Source organism: Macrobrachium nipponense, chromosome 15, assembly GCF_015104395.2.
Source record: "Macrobrachium nipponense isolate FS-2020 chromosome 15, ASM1510439v2, whole genome shotgun sequence".
NCBI lineage: Eukaryota > Metazoa > Arthropoda > Malacostraca > Decapoda > Palaemonidae > Macrobrachium > Macrobrachium nipponense.
This window is the reverse complement of record NC_087208.1, coordinates 57,377,963-57,393,372: the sequence shown is the minus strand read 5'-3', so window position 1 is coordinate 57,393,372 and position 15,410 is coordinate 57,377,963. Positions and strand designations below refer to the sequence as shown.

The following is a 15,410-nucleotide window of genomic DNA, read 5'->3' as shown; positions in this document are numbered from 1 at the left end:
ACATCTCAAGTTTAAGGAAAAATCAAGCCAAATTCAAAATCAATCCACAATTAGCGTATGCCTAACCACCGATCCAAATCAAATAACCAAAAAATCAATCGGGATACTCAAGTGACCAAAAGAGTTCCAAAATCCAATGACGGAGGTGCAGAAAACACTTGTTGGCTGCACCGGCGACAGAAAATATCTGACAGAAAATGGGAATGGTTCCTGACGCCCGCCTCCCAGCGGCGGGAATGGGTACTACCACCTGGCCGACCACTGCGTGTGCCGGGAGTTTTGAAATTCTGTCGGACTTCGGAGAATACAGCTATATATATATCTGGCAGGTAAGGTTCATGAACAAAAAGTAGTTTACCCCAAAATAATGTCCATTACTCTGTAAGTCTACAGTACAATGAACATCTCATGATTAAAGAAAAAAAATGAAGCAGACTTTGAAATCTGCAAAACAACTTTTTAATAAAGTTTAAATCTTAACTTAAGCGAGCCAACCCTGATTGTGATCTGGCCTGAAAGATTACACTTTTCAAGGCTAATTTATTATTCAATAAGTTTGATTTACGTTAGTAAGTTCAACATACTGACGCATGACGGGGAATACACGTGAATCTTGTATGGTATATAATCCCAAAAAACATACAATATGTGAATTCCACTACTTATAAAACATAATCATTGTATTATGCATATTGTTTGTTTCAAATGTACTGTATCTTTATGTCCTATATAGTTAATAATAAACATACACTATATATATAGGGAATGTAAACCTAGAAAGTAACTAACAGACATGAATTTTTCAATTCATCACATACAATACTTTACAGTACTACCTGCAAAGTATACGTATAAGGAATTAACATAACATTTTATAAAACTGAACTGACTGTTCTGTAATCATAGCTACTTGGAAACATACATACCTTTAAAAGAAAAAATAGAATAGTAGTACATAAAATATATTAATTATTTTTGCTAGTTCATTGACACATAAAATAAACTTATCTTACTTCATGATATGTTTCCCACCTTGCAATTCCTGTTTAAGTCTCTCTAATGGTGACAGAACAATGCAAAAGTATTCTGCAATCCCTCATGCTATTACAAAAGTAATGACTTTACCTCATATGAAATGCCTGCTTGTCGACTTGCAGTACTTTTTCATGCACATTGGATTCTACTTTAAAAGAAAATTTTTGTACCAGACATTCATATACATCCATTGGATAATCATATTGCTCATGAAGCTCTAAACATCTGTTTTGGCAAGTAGAATTAAAAAGTACTACCAGTAATACAGTATGCATTAAACTTTAAAATGACATTTGATTTAAGGGAAGTTATATTTCAGTAGGTACTTCCCCTACAGCAATATGAACAGACATGTACTAATAATGAGTAAAACAAAGGCACTATAACATAAATATTTGAGTTTGTAAAGTTATTATGCATCCCAGAAACTTATGTTTCTTTTACTTAAAAGCAGAATACTTCAGTATTGTGACATAAAAAATTGCACGATACTAAAATGAAGAGTTGAAAATCACTGAAATTGAAATGTTGGAGCAACGTAATTGACTGGGTTAGGTTTTGGATGAAACATCAGAGTAGTAATGAGGATGCTACAGACTTAATGAATACTGTAAGTTATTGCTGATGCAGCCATGTTTGTCAACAAATCTACCTGTATCATGATCTCCACCAGTTAGTTCATAGCTAGTTAGTTTAGAAACATATGGTATATAAGAGTTCTCTGGTAATATTTTGTTAGTAAGAGCTAGATGGACAACTATAAATTACTTTCTATTAATTAATGAATCCCAAATTCAAGTATTGTACGTAAAAATATCTCAACAGATGTAAAGAGTCATATTTTTTAAAAATAGTGAAATTAATCAAGAATGTATTAGTTATTGTCATTGCTTCAACAGTGGAGCAAACAGATGCTATTCATACTGGGAAATACTACATAAAAAAATATGATTCATTAATAATTTGATATATGGTAGTCCATATAACTACCTTTTAAGTCAAACATAAATTACAGTAGGTGGAACCCATAAGCCTTAGCAATGAATAACATGTTACAGTAAATACAATAAAATAAATGCAAAAACTCTATAAACAAAAATCTTTCAATACCAATGTAAGTTCCCTCAACACAGAGGCCACATTGTTATTTTAATAAATATAAGCATTCTTCAACTATAAAACCTTTTTAACATACAAACATCCTGGTGCGACAATCTGCAGTTTTTTTACAATTAAGAAAAAATTTGGGATGAAGGAATACAGTATAGCATAGTGTGCTTCCTTGTTTTGATATAATATGCACAAATGTTTTCTTACAGCTGTAAACTTTTGTCTACAATACACAGTGCTGTACTTCCTTAATACTCAGTCTCAGTATTAAATATAGTGTACAGTAGATAAAATAAGATCAACAACAGCAGCAGAAGTTACAGAAAAGATGATGATGAAAATATGTGGCCAAAGTCAACTGGTTCAAAACTGGAATGATCCTCAAGAAAAAAGTAAAAGTTTTGGAATATACTATTTGTAAAGGCTTCAGCAAATAAGAGGTAAATTGGTAGAAAATTAAAATACTATTAGATATGTGGCATGAGGTCCAGGATAATTACATAATATCTTAAAGGCAGCTGAATATTCCAGATATGGATGGTTTTATATAATCAAGGCAAGTGCAGTGATTCACAATAGTATTCAAGTAAGTGGCTACACTGCAAATGACAAATATTTTGGAAAAAAAATGTCCAGGTGAATACTTCTCCAAAATTTAATTTGAATTAAACATAGGTAAGTTTTCTAGATAAAGAATTCAGATATGATGGATTATAACAAAGACTTTTCAAAGTCAAGTAATCAAGTTGCTGCTATTCTCCCTGGAGGAAGTAATTCAGGTGACTAAATAGTACTCAGACGGAGCAGATATCCTTTTGAAGAGAGAGAGAGAGCCCACAAAAACAGTTTACCTAAAGACCTGGATTTTGAAAAAATATGTAGTACAGGTTTGTTTTCCTATCATTTCAACCCAAAAAGACAAAGAAGTAGAACAGTAATTTCCATAGGTTATTTATTTCTGCCAGTGTGTCACCCACCTTCCATGGATGACCTTTGAGAGGGATTTTCTTTTCTTCTGTATCCTAATGCCGCTCCCTCCAACTCTTTGACAAGCAATTAAAAGTAAAATTTATGAAAATGGAAGGTAGTAAAGAGAGTCACAGAGATACCTGGCACTTATAAAAAAACTGCAGTATTAACAAAGCTACAAGAAATATTAATGTTTTCAATTAGGTGACCAATTATAAATGAAGTGCAGTAGTGTTCTTAAAATGTAAATGATTTCCATGCTTGAATAAACTGTTGAAGATAGTTGAACTGTGAATCACCTGGTCAGTTTGAGCAATGGACAATCTTGATACGTACGTATATGTGATTTTTGTGAGGTTTTAAAAAGCACTCACACAATTTCAGAGGTGATGCACTATTCAGGCTCACAATACTCTTCACCTTCACAACCTCCACCCAGTAACCTTTCTCATCTCACAACTTCAAGTCAGTCCACAATACCCAAGTTATTCAAAGCTTAGGATGAGTTAAAACCATATAATAAAATATTTTCACTCCCACTAATTACAGCATGGAGTATAGCAACACATTAAAATATGAGATCAAAGCCACTTGGATCATTGCGCTAGCAATACTACATAATATACAACTTTAATTCTACAGTATTCAACTATAACTTATTTTAGCTTTCCATTACTACTGTACTTTTCTTAGAAAGATTCCCTTAGCCTTTTTTAAAGGAAAATTCTTTCACATGACCATAAATACTGCAAAAAAAAAACAGGAGTCTTGAGCATTTGGAACAATGTCTTAGCAATCACAGTATCCCTAAGATAATGTTCAATAACTTGCAAACGTATCAATAAACTTATGAAAAATCTATCAAATAACTTTTCTCTATGAACATCGCACAACACACATCCCTATATTTTCCTAGCACTACAAGCGCACATAATAAGCAGACTAATACTGGACACACTTCAAGTTGTTGAATTAGTAAGTGAAATCACTTTGAAGCAAATTCAAACATGAACATTTTTATGACCAAATTTTGTGCTTAAATATTAAGTTAACACATACATAAGTAATGTCTGTGACTATCAAGATAAAACCAAGTTGTGTACAATTGAACCCCTTGTAAGGCTTCAGTTCAGATACACAACCAATCAAGAGAAACCCAAGTTCAATAGTACTGCACATAATTTTGTACAACTGAGTTAGTTTCTGCGAATACTTTTTTGCTAATTAGGTTACACTACAATACATATATATACCTAAACAGTTCTTGCATAATCCGTTTGGTAATCATACATGTATCAACTTTATGACTAAAGACACATTCTCATCATCAATTCATACTTTGATTACAATGTACATATAAATAATGTTTACGCCAGCCTTTTCTCACAAGTCTACACGTACATGGCTAAACATTACAGTGTACATTACTTAATATCCATACCTGAAGCACTCAAGGCCTTACTTATCAGAAAGAGCCATCTGTGTAAGTGTTGCATCAATTCCAGAATGAAACCTGACTAAAATCAAATTGAAGCCACTTCATGAGGTCTTCAAAACTTTCTTATCACAAAATGCACTTTTACAAGTATGTACTCACATATTATATGTATATACAAGTAACTGTGAATACGTGCTCTATAAGTAGGTGGATGATGAAATAAATATTTCAAAGCATAAGCAAGTTTGAAAAATGAAAAATTTGATGATTGCAACTAAAGTAAAGCACTTTTCATACATAATCACATGTCAGTGTGTTTTGTTCAGTATGAATATGGGTTTGTTACATTATCACAATGTTTGCAGAAAACTCTTACAAGGCCACAGATGTGCTAAGATGTATCAATCTCATTTTCCTCATCATCATCAAAATAACTTTGTTTTGCTTCTTCCCTTGCATTTCTTAGTTCATTTACATAATCCTCACCAAACTTGATTTCCAAAATGTCAATGCTAAATTGGCCGAGGCGATGCAAAATCTGGCATGCTTTTCCACAAGATTTAGTCAACTTCACTCCCTCCAAATTTAGATTGGGTGGGTTTTCTAAGGTAAGGTGACCTGGAACGCGCTTAATTCTGTGGAGAGTTACATTTTCTGGCTTTGTCTCAATTAGTTCATCAGTAAGGCTAGCAGGAAGGCAAATGAGAATATCCATTTTGGTTGTAGAATTAGCTGTAGCTTGTAAATACACTGATCCCGTAAAATCATATAAAAATTCCACAGGTTTTGATCCTCCCGCATCATAGGTAAATACAGACTTTGCTCTACGATATCGGTGGCCATCCTCAGTTGTGGCTATAACTTTCATTTTTCTCATTAAAAGAAATGTCGGTGGGCTATACATATTGGCAAAGACAATATGCACATTCGTATCTGGAGGCTGTCTTGCAATGTGCTCATAAACACTGATCATGGTTTTTGTTACACCTCCTTGATGGAGGAACCCAAAAATTACCACACAGAAAATATTCCACACGTGCCACATAACAAAGGGTACGTGACCTGTAAATTTCCTTTTGTTTTTAGAGTACAGCTGAATGTTGTCAGAATGGAGAATGACCAGAGGAAGCAGAGTTGGAAGGAGGAAACGTGGTTCCTGATGAGGGAATGTTGAAAGGAAGATTACTGGCATGATAAAACTTATTAAGAGCATTGTTGCCATGCTGAAAACCTTGGGTTTCCTCACGATGTCATTTGAAATAAAACTAGTCACATATTTCGACACAGTCCAGAGACCAAGAATACCAAGAACTCCATGAAGTATTGGAATGTTAACTGCTAAATGCAGATAATACGGATGTATGCCGTGATTCATGAGGTTTGCTGTCTTGGAATTATAGAGGAAAAAGTTTACTGGAGTTACAATAAAAGAATGGGCTGTAACATTCCAGTAGACAAGCTCTTCAAAGGACACCGATTCATAATAAAAAGAATCTGCCAATACGCATGTCACAAAAGTTATAAACACACCTGGGAGAAGGCTCAGGCATCTCAAGTGGAAATAAGAAAAATCCACTTCTTTAGTAACTACTCCTCTCTGCAGCCAGTAGGAAACTGGTACAAATGAGTATATTAGAAATGTTGGACGAACAAAGGTACCGTATGTAACAACTACAGATATGATGGCACTATCTACATAATTGTATGGTGGTAATTTGCTCTTCATGCGAGCGAATTTCACCTTGGCTTTGACAGTGTCAGATGCCTCATATAGATCTTGCAGTATACTTTCCTTCCTCATGATTTTGGTGCTGTCAACTAAAGATTCACATACACGCCATAACAGGATGGCCATGAGGATAAGTTCAATTGTGTTTGAAAAAGTCCTTGTGCCATAAACAAGCATAACATATGAGCTTGCAAAAATTTCCACACAACTCCATGGTCTAAGATAGCACATACAGGCAATTCTATAAATACAATAGTCTGCAATGAAAGACAACAGTGTCATAAAAACCCTAGGAGCTACAAGCAACACTTGAGGTGTTAAAAGTTCTACATCGAAATAATAGCTAACAAGAGGAGCCAAGTACCGTAAAATGACGTAAGGTAGAGACACCACAGCAGAAAATGTAATTGAGCGAATAGGGGCTGAAGTATGAAATTCCCATGGCTTTGGTGCTTCAATGTCCAGGATGTCACCTGGAATGTACAGGAAACACATATAAACTTTAGGTCCACCGGTGAAATATTAAAATAAAAAAGAAAATTATGCAATGAAACTATAAAAAATTTAATCATGGCAACAAATCACTCATTACAAAGGTCTTTTACTACTCAGTTGGTGGCTAGGGCAATAACAGAGTAAACTGCCACAGTTTGCGGTTAGAAACAAGTGAGCTCAACTGATAAGAGGGAAGTGCCTATGCTTATTTACCAGTATCAGCATTATTTTGTTAGTGAGGCATTCTAAGGTTGCTGTCATATGGTGAGATAAAAAAAGAAAACTAACTGTAGAAAGTAAAGCAACATTTTGAACCTATGACATCCATTTTTGTCTGTTTCAGAGATACAAACCACTGACTTTCACAAACTGAAGACGCAATGTGATAAATCTTAGCTAAAAAAAAAAAAACATAGTAAAAGAAGAAATAAATGAGACCTCTTACATAGTTCTAATATATTGAGCTATTTTTTAATTCTCAAATCTATGTTTGAATACAAACACTTCAGTTTAATATGCAACTAATTCTGTGATAAGCAGCTCCCTAAACACAAAATGAAGAGCCACCCTAACTGGCCAGGTACCCATCTAGGCAGTACATCTGTTGGCAACAGTGTTAGTTAAATCCTTCTCTACCTAAATCAATTTTGCATTGAAAAATATATTTTAGTTTGAAAAATACTTGCTCACCCCAACACCAACAGTTTACATGTGCCTTAATAACTTTTGAGTGGGAAGGTCTTCCTGTAAGTATGAAAATTTAGACCATCATTTCATAAAACGCCTTAAAACGATATAGAAAGTATTTTTTATAATGGCAAAGAACATAGTTTTTCAATAGGCTACTGCAATACTGTTATTCTAACTTTAATGACCACATAAACAAAAGTGGAAGCCTCTGCATCTAGGAGAAATGTCCTGGAAAAGTCTTAGTGGCTACAGTAAAGCGAAGTGCTGCTTAGAAATTTGTCTCTTTGATTTGACTGACAAGAGATTTTAAATTCATATGAACACAAACCACCTTTTGTATTGGTTAAAGTGGTCATCATTTTACCATTCATATAAGAAAAAAAATGTGCAGTATGCAAACCAAACAAATAGAAAGATAAGCATAATTTCACTTACATTTTTCTAAAATACTTATAATTCTCATAATTGCTGATTGATGCAAACAAGTACAAACTATTACTTCTTATAATATACATACCTGCCATAACTTGGACACTTTGATGAAATTCATCTGGATGTATGTAACCTGTCTGAACACTTGCCAAATACAGACGAGCAATCGCTAAAAGCCACCAAAACAAAGAACTATCTGAAACTCTGAAAAACAAATCATTCATCAAAATTACCATTAAGGAAAAACCATAATTTTATACAATCTTTGTGGTTTCATGAACACCAAGGAACACAAGAAAAATGTTAAGAACCCCCAAGATATGAGACAGAAAAGCCTGGTGGTACTGAAAAGGCATATACAGTGTAATAAATATTTGAAATATAAAATATTGTTATGAATCTGCAGAACAAGTTTTCAAGAATAACATACACTGACAAACAGAAAGGAGATAAAAGTGAAAAAATTTATTGAAGGAGGCTATCTAACCTTACTGCCTTAACATTAATAACTAAACAATTTGAATGTCAGACCTGACTAGCCTACTAAAGATGACAAAAAGGTAATTGGTAAAGTAATTATAGTATTGTTACCTTGTATAAATGGATGACTATCATGTTAGTATTTCTGTTCATAATTAAGAAATGCTACAAAGAAATCAAACATATCTATTTTGTAACAGAGCAGGATAAATATTTAATATCAATAAGTGCAAAGTTGTAAGGTGTTTTGCATGGCACTCTATATGAAACTAAACATTTTCTGCAGCATCACTTTTTATCTCAAGTGTATTACATTCTTTTTACTTTTTATCTGTTCCCTTTAGTCTCTCCTCATTCTGCTGTTTAACTTTTGTCACTTCAACCCCCTCCAATCTTCACTTTGACCTACGAAAGTCTAGAAATATAACTCAAACGTTTCTTTAATTTACTTAATACATACCGATATGGCCTTGAAAGTAGCTTCCCCTACTAACATAGTATATTGCAGTAAGGATTACCATCATAAATTTTACAAACGGTTAAAAGGGATATAGTACATCTCATCAAGTCAAATATGGTTAGGCTATGTAAAATTATAATTGATCATAGCATAGCCCATCACAGTAACTACTAATATTACATGTTTAATAATACCTTAATTTTACACAAGTGTCTTCTTAAAGCAAGCTTCGTGAGTTCATATGTCTTGAATTCTGCCTTTCTGTTGAGGCCTATGTATTACTTTATCATGCATTTTACATGAAACTCAGCTATCTCACATTTAATGACATTAACAGGTAACTCCGATTCTAAAACACCAAGTCATGCTCTATGATAAATAATTTGGTAAAACTACAGAACAGCTCCGTACAGATTATTACTTTGCAATTGATTGTTTCTTATACTTTAGTGTTGCTGATGAAGGATCTGGTGTTGTTTAGCGATTATCAGTCAAATTATCAACCTCATATCTCGACTGAACAAGGTTGGGGACCATTTGGTAAAGCAGGGTTTTGGGAGGGGAACATCACTGGGATAAAGGCTGGACTGCCATGTTGTTGTTACGGAATGGTTCTGCGCATACGCAAGTCAACAGGGAGCTGTAAGTTCAAGAAGGGATTGGCTAAGGAAACCTATTATAAAAGGAACTAGGGATAAATGACCGAGAGATGCCATAGCGGCCACTGATCTAAGAATGTGGCCACCGATCCCAGAATGTGGCCAGATTCCAGAAAAAGTACTCGAAGTTGCTGCCATGAGCATCAGTCAAGAGTTGTGGCCTATCTAGGCAGCACACTGAGACCTCTGTGTTCCTCTCAAGTAAGTGTTTCCTCCTAAATCACGAAATAATGGCATAGGGTAAAAAACCGCATGGTACAGGGGTGGACCAAGTACATTATAACGCGTCCTGACACCGGAGTAGAGGTCTTTAGCTCCGTTTCTCACCAACAACAAGTCGCGTCTGATGCCCATCTCTGATGTCAGGACGCGTTATAATGTACTTTTTTTGGGGTTGTACACATTGATCGTACATGGTCCACCCCTGTACCATGCGGTTTTTTACCCTAATTCAAGCGCCTTTTTGGGAAGTGGCTGCGTTCCGAGAGAGGTGGCCGCTATGTTGCCGCTCGCTCATTTACCCTACAGGGTAATAATGGTAAATTCTTAATACAAGCTAGCTAACCAACCAAAATACTATAAGTAGTAGTACAAAAAATAAATTCCCAATTCCCAAAGTAACAGCCGATGCAGAGCTCTTGCTTAGTACTCCCCAACGAAATTTCAATAGGGCCAAAAGGTTTAGGCTCAACTCACTTCCTCAGGCGGACCAATTTCGTTTTAGACTGGGACGGTCCCAGGAACTCGCCGTACTTGACTTTCCCGTCGGCAGGTGGTTTGCCGTCCTTGAACCTGACCTTCCTTTCGGAGGATCTTTTGGCGTCGCTCGATTTCTCATCGTCGGAATTCTTGTTAGGCCTGGGAGGCCTATTACTACTATTATTCTCGTCATTGGATGACGATGCGTCGCCGTTTGACTTCGCTCTCCCGTCGGAGGACGACGACTTGTCACCCTTAGTATCTTCGTCCTTCTCCTCAGAGGTGGAGTTAACGTCGTTTCTCTTGCTGTTAGAAGTCGATTTCGACTTAACAATAGGCCTACCTGTAGGCCTACTGACGTCGGATTTCCTATCCGTGGAAGGGCGCTCGAAGTCTGTGGCCTCCTCCTCACTCTCATCAGGCGAGGATTTATTATCGCTGAGGTCAACCTCACCACTATTTTCACTTCGGTGGTCCATTTTTAGGCATATGTCTAGGTGCGGTGATTCCAAATTCGATTTCTTTTAAGCCACATAGGACACCGTAGGCCTACCAAAATCTAATATCAGAGTCGTAGACGAAACTTCGTCTGCTTGTTGTTGTGAAATGTCAGTGACACGATGACACGATTCCGAGGAGGGCAGTCTTTAACAATTCCGAGGACAGTTTTTGCACTGCACTTCACTTAACTATCCTGGTTTGTTTAATGTCTATGTGTAAAATGATAAATAAAAAGACCTATTACAACATCCTAAAAAGCCGTATTTTCATCGACTTGGGACATTGAAACAGATGAAACAAGGGCAGCCCTTATTAATTAAGGTAGGAATTGAAAACTATGGCTATGATTATGAATCGATGAACATTTTTCGACGACTCGGCTGCCATATATATCAAGTGATCATGAGCATATATAGAGTTAGGATCTCCTATATATGTGATCATGAGATCTAAGAAATATAGTGTCCATGCAGAAATATATATATAAAATTGTCAGATATATGTAGCTTCCTTTATAACAACTTCTAGAGATATGGTTGACAAATCGAATGAGATTTAACATTCTGCATTTGGTCAACAATAATGTATATCTTGATTTTATAGCTTTTTTTTCTTATCCAATTAAATTAGATTACTCTCTAAAGACGATTCGATTTTCCCCATTCTGCACTGAAAACATTTCTTTCACCTGCAATAGCGCTTAATGGAATGGCTGTCTTTTGTAATGTGTAAAATATTTACATTTTCATTTACACTGGGAGTGTATTCTATTTTGAAAGCACCAAAGCAATTGTCAAACACGAACTGTAAAATCGTATTTACTTTTATTGTAATCACGAGGATCCTACTAATTACGTTCAGCCTAATGATTTCCTTTATTATAATGTATAATTTTTTCCGCATTATTCACAATGAGTGTATTCTATTTGAAAGCACCAAAAGCAAAATATATAGTCAAATACGAACTGTCAAATCATATACCAGTATCCAGTATCCTGCTAGTTTACATTCTGTTTCTCAATAAGGCTGTTTATTTTTACAATGTATAGCATTTTTATTTTTCCGTGTTATTCAAAATGAATGCATTCTATTTGAAAGCACCAAAAGCAATAGTCAAATACGAACTGTAAAATCGTACTCACCAGTGTCCTACTAATTTACGTTCTGCTTCTCATTAATGACTTTTTTTTTATTTACAATGTATAAAAACTTAATTTTTTCCGTATTATTCCAAATGAATGCATTCTATTTGAAAGCACCAAAAGCAATAGTCAAATACGAAGTGTCAAATCGTACTCACCAGTAGCCTACTAATTTACTTTCTGCGTCTCATTAATGATTTCATTTTTTACAATGAATAAAATTTCCATTTTTCCGTATAATGCAAAATGAATGCATTCTGTTTGAAAGCAACAAAAAGCAAAATAGTCAGCTACGAAGTGTCAAATCTTATTCACCAGTATCCAGTATCTTACTAATTTACGTTCTGCTTCTCATTAATTATCGCCTTTTGTACAATGTAGAAAATTTTCGTTTTTTCCGTATTATTCAAAATGTATGCATTCTATTATAAAGCGCCAAATGCAGTAGTCAAATACGATTGTACTCACTAGTATCCTACTAATTTGCGTTCTACTTCTCATTAGTGACTGTTTTTCTAATTTACAATGTATTAAAATTTCATTTTTTCCGCATTATTCAAAATTAATGCATTCTATTTGAAAGCAACAAGAAGCAAAATAGCCAAATACGAAGTGTAAACAAACGCGCCATTCCAGCCTTGTATAGTAGAACGCGCTTCCACCTGTCGTGAAGTTTACATAGACTAGGCCTACGTTTGAAGTTTCCCATCAAAAGGTAGTTTGATTAACGTCGACGCATCTTGATGGTAATATATTTCGAATTTTTTTATGGATGAATTGTCACGATAATTGGATATATAGGCCAAAATGTAACCGTACCGTTCAAGGTAGCATAGGCCTACTTAATGTCACCTGGACTAACCTATGGTTAAGGTGACAGTGTAGGCCTACGTAAGTTTTTCAGGATTGTCTAGTTAATTGGCATTGGCACTTTTAGATTAGTTACAGCGTTTACTGTAGGCCATATGTGGATAATGTGGTAGGCTAACTTTTTTGGTTAGATTTTTCGAAGATGTCCGAACTGTCGTCAAGAATTACTCTTATAGGCCTATGCTAGGGTCAAATGATGGTTTACTCGGTAAATTCTGGTTTGCGTTATGTCGAACGTTAGAGACTAGGCTATTTGCTCGCATTTTTATCACAAATTGATCTGTCTAGAGTTCTATAGGCCTTGCGTATTCTCCAAGTCTGTCATTAAAATGGGATTGTGATATTACTACTAATGCTATAATATCCTATACTACTCTGTTTTTTTCCATCTGTCCATCCACCTGTAGTGTTTTTGCATGGCAACACTGCGTCCCGGGCTTTAAATAGTTACGCTATGTGTAAGTTTTAGGTAAATAAAAGGATATCTGGGTATACATTTGCAATTGAAAAGTCTTTTAATAATTTATTGTATGCGAATTACACCGTTAATATTCGAAATAGGATAATTATCTAGTTTAATTCCAGGCCAGATATTATGTAGGCTATGAGATCCATATAGGCCTAGGCGGCATTTCAGACTCATGTTGTATTCTATGTGTTTCTAACCGTTAGGCCTAATTTCCGTGCAAGTGTCACCTCTCTCTCTCTCTCTCTCTCTCTCTCTCTCTCTCTCTCTCTCTCTCTCTCTCTCTCTCTCTCTTTATCCAATTAATATGATGGACTCCCAGTGAGAAAGCAGGAAACAAACGGGTTAATTTTCAGAAGACTCCAGCCACCTCCCACATTATAAATTATATTTTTCTTGGGTAAAACACATCGAAACAAAACTTTTCTTCTCAATACACAACCTGTGCAAATGCTTAATGGGTAGGATAAATGACCAAGTTGTAACATAGCAGCCACCTCTCATGGAACACAGCCACTTCTCAAAAAAGTGCTTGAATTTTTCCATTATTTTGTAATTTAGGAGAAAACACTTACTTCAAGAGGAGCATAGAGGTCTCGGTATGCTGCCTGGATAGGCCACAACTCTTGACTGATGCTCATGGCAGCAAATTTAAGTATTTTTTGGGGAAGGTAACCGCATTCTGGGATTGGTGGCTACTATGTCGCCGCTGTGTCATTTCCCCTAACGGGGAAAAAAAATTAATCAAGTTACGACTTATAAGGTGAGACACTGCCGGTCTCCCATCGTCCTCCATAGTTAATACGGCAAAATTGTGACCAGTAAACACCCCCTAGATTATGTTAGGTTGGTATTTTTAGGTTCTTTTACTGCCCTATCATTTTCTCGCTATTTTTGCATGAAAAACCCAAAATGGTTTATGCATTTATGCAAAAATGGCTAACTGGAGTCATCTAAAATGGCTGGCTGGAGTCTTGTGAAAAATTGCCAAAAGCAGGTTATTTGGGTTGGGGAAAATGCAACTGACCTCTCAGAATGCAATTAGAAAAATATGTCGTTCATTGGATCATGTCCGTCGGTGATAACGCCCAACAAAACATTTATAGAGCGTGGAAACGTGGTATAGACAGCTAGGTTATAGGCGTGGTTCCTAACCTAACATATTCCAGAATAACTTGAAACTCATGAAGTAAAATGCTTTGATGCAGTGTAACTCAGTGCTTGGTTTGTATTTGTTCCTGGGGTGACCCCCAAATCTGGTCTGCTCTAGAGCACCATAAATCATAAAGGTGGAAAACATTTATCTTCATTGTACTTTACACAACCGTCCTTATCTGGCAAAGGGGGCACTCTGTGTCTCCCATGTAGCATTGCATATAGCATATTTCTTACTTTTGAGTTAAGATATAGTATAGCTTACCTTTCATGTGGTCCTATTCCCACTTTGGTAATATACTCTCAGCCAAGGATTGTTTTTGCAGGGAGACATTTATCTGTGGAAGGGATTACTTTACATACAGATAAGAGTAATTTTGCATCTTCCATACTATGAAGTATATAGTATTAAATTTTTGGTGCCGATCCTAGGTGTTGCAATAACTGGGGATCAGCGCTGATAACCTGGGATCTGCGCTATTATTGCCAGTTTTTGTACATGAACTTCCCTGACAGATATATACTTAGCTATAGTCTCCGACGTTCCCGACAGAATTTCAAATCTCGCGGCACACGCGACAGGTAGGTCAGGTGGTCTACCTTACCCGCCGCTGGGTGGCGGATGTACGAACCACTCCCGTAAGCTTGTCAGATTTTTCTCTGTCGCGGGAACGATAACAACTGTTGTCGGTTCCTCTCGATAGTTTTTCGATTCTCGCTTGCCTGGAGTTAATTTGGACTTCTTTTGGTGACGTATTCGCTTTGTTTGGCTTGGCATACGCTGATTGTGGACCGGTTTGATTTTGAGTTTGATTTTCTTTAACGATGTCTGATCTAGATTCGGTAGTTAAAACTTCGGTTTTGTTTAGGGTTTGCGTGAATGAAGGATGTAAGGTGAGGTTGCCGAAAGCTTCGGTAGACCCCCACACGGTTTGCATGAAATGCAGGGGGAATGAATGTGCTTTTGCCTACCCTTGTAGTGAATGTAAGGGATTGAAATGAAGAAGAATATAAGGCTCTCTTCTTCTTATGTTAGGAAGTTGGAACGTGATAGAGTGCGTAAGGCTTCCTCTAGAAGTT

The 15,410-nt window shown here is 36.0% G+C and overlaps 2 protein-coding genes across 3 annotated transcripts in view; one reads left to right on the top strand and one right to left on the bottom strand.

Moving 5' to 3' along the window:
• Nucleotides 1-1,271: 1,271 nt before the first annotated feature.
• LOC135194973 (GPI mannosyltransferase 4-like) lies at nucleotides 1,272-11,006 on the bottom strand. Its single transcript, XM_064221226.1, has 3 exons — nucleotides 10,194-11,006; nucleotides 7,984-8,102; nucleotides 1,272-6,754 (listed from the first exon to the last, which is right to left on the bottom strand). Exons 1-3 carry the CDS (start codon nucleotides 10,673-10,675, stop codon nucleotides 4,944-4,946), a joined length of 2,412 nt encoding a protein of 803 aa, XP_064077296.1. The 5' UTR covers nucleotides 10,676-11,006; the 3' UTR covers nucleotides 1,272-4,943.
• Nucleotides 11,007-12,400: 1,394 nt separating this feature from the next.
• The window catches only part of LOC135194970 (WD repeat-containing protein 13-like), an 89,293-nt gene continuing 86,283 nt past the window's right edge, over nucleotides 12,401-15,410 (top strand). The window contains exon 1 of one of the 2 annotated variants that reach the window (XM_064221215.1): nucleotides 12,401-12,554. The gene's annotated coding sequence lies outside the window, so the exon portion shown is untranslated. Of the gene's footprint in view, nucleotides 12,586-15,410 lie in introns of both variants that reach the window. The other variant, XM_064221214.1, reaches the window with a different exon arrangement.

Excerpts from the sequence above, each read along its gene's own strand:
- LOC135194973 (XM_064221226.1), bottom strand. The coding sequence starts at position 10,675 with ATGGACCACCGAAGTGAAAATAGTGGTGAGGTTGACCTCAGCGATAAT. Across the intron at positions 8,103-10,193 it reads AAATTGGTCCGCCTGAGGAA|AGTTTCAGATAGTTCTTTGT; the intron begins GTGAGTTGAGCC and ends TTTGTTTTTCAG. Across the intron at positions 6,755-7,983 it reads AAGTGTCCAAGTTATGGCAG|GTGACATCCTGGACATTGAA; the intron begins GTATGTATATTA and ends TGTACATTCCAG.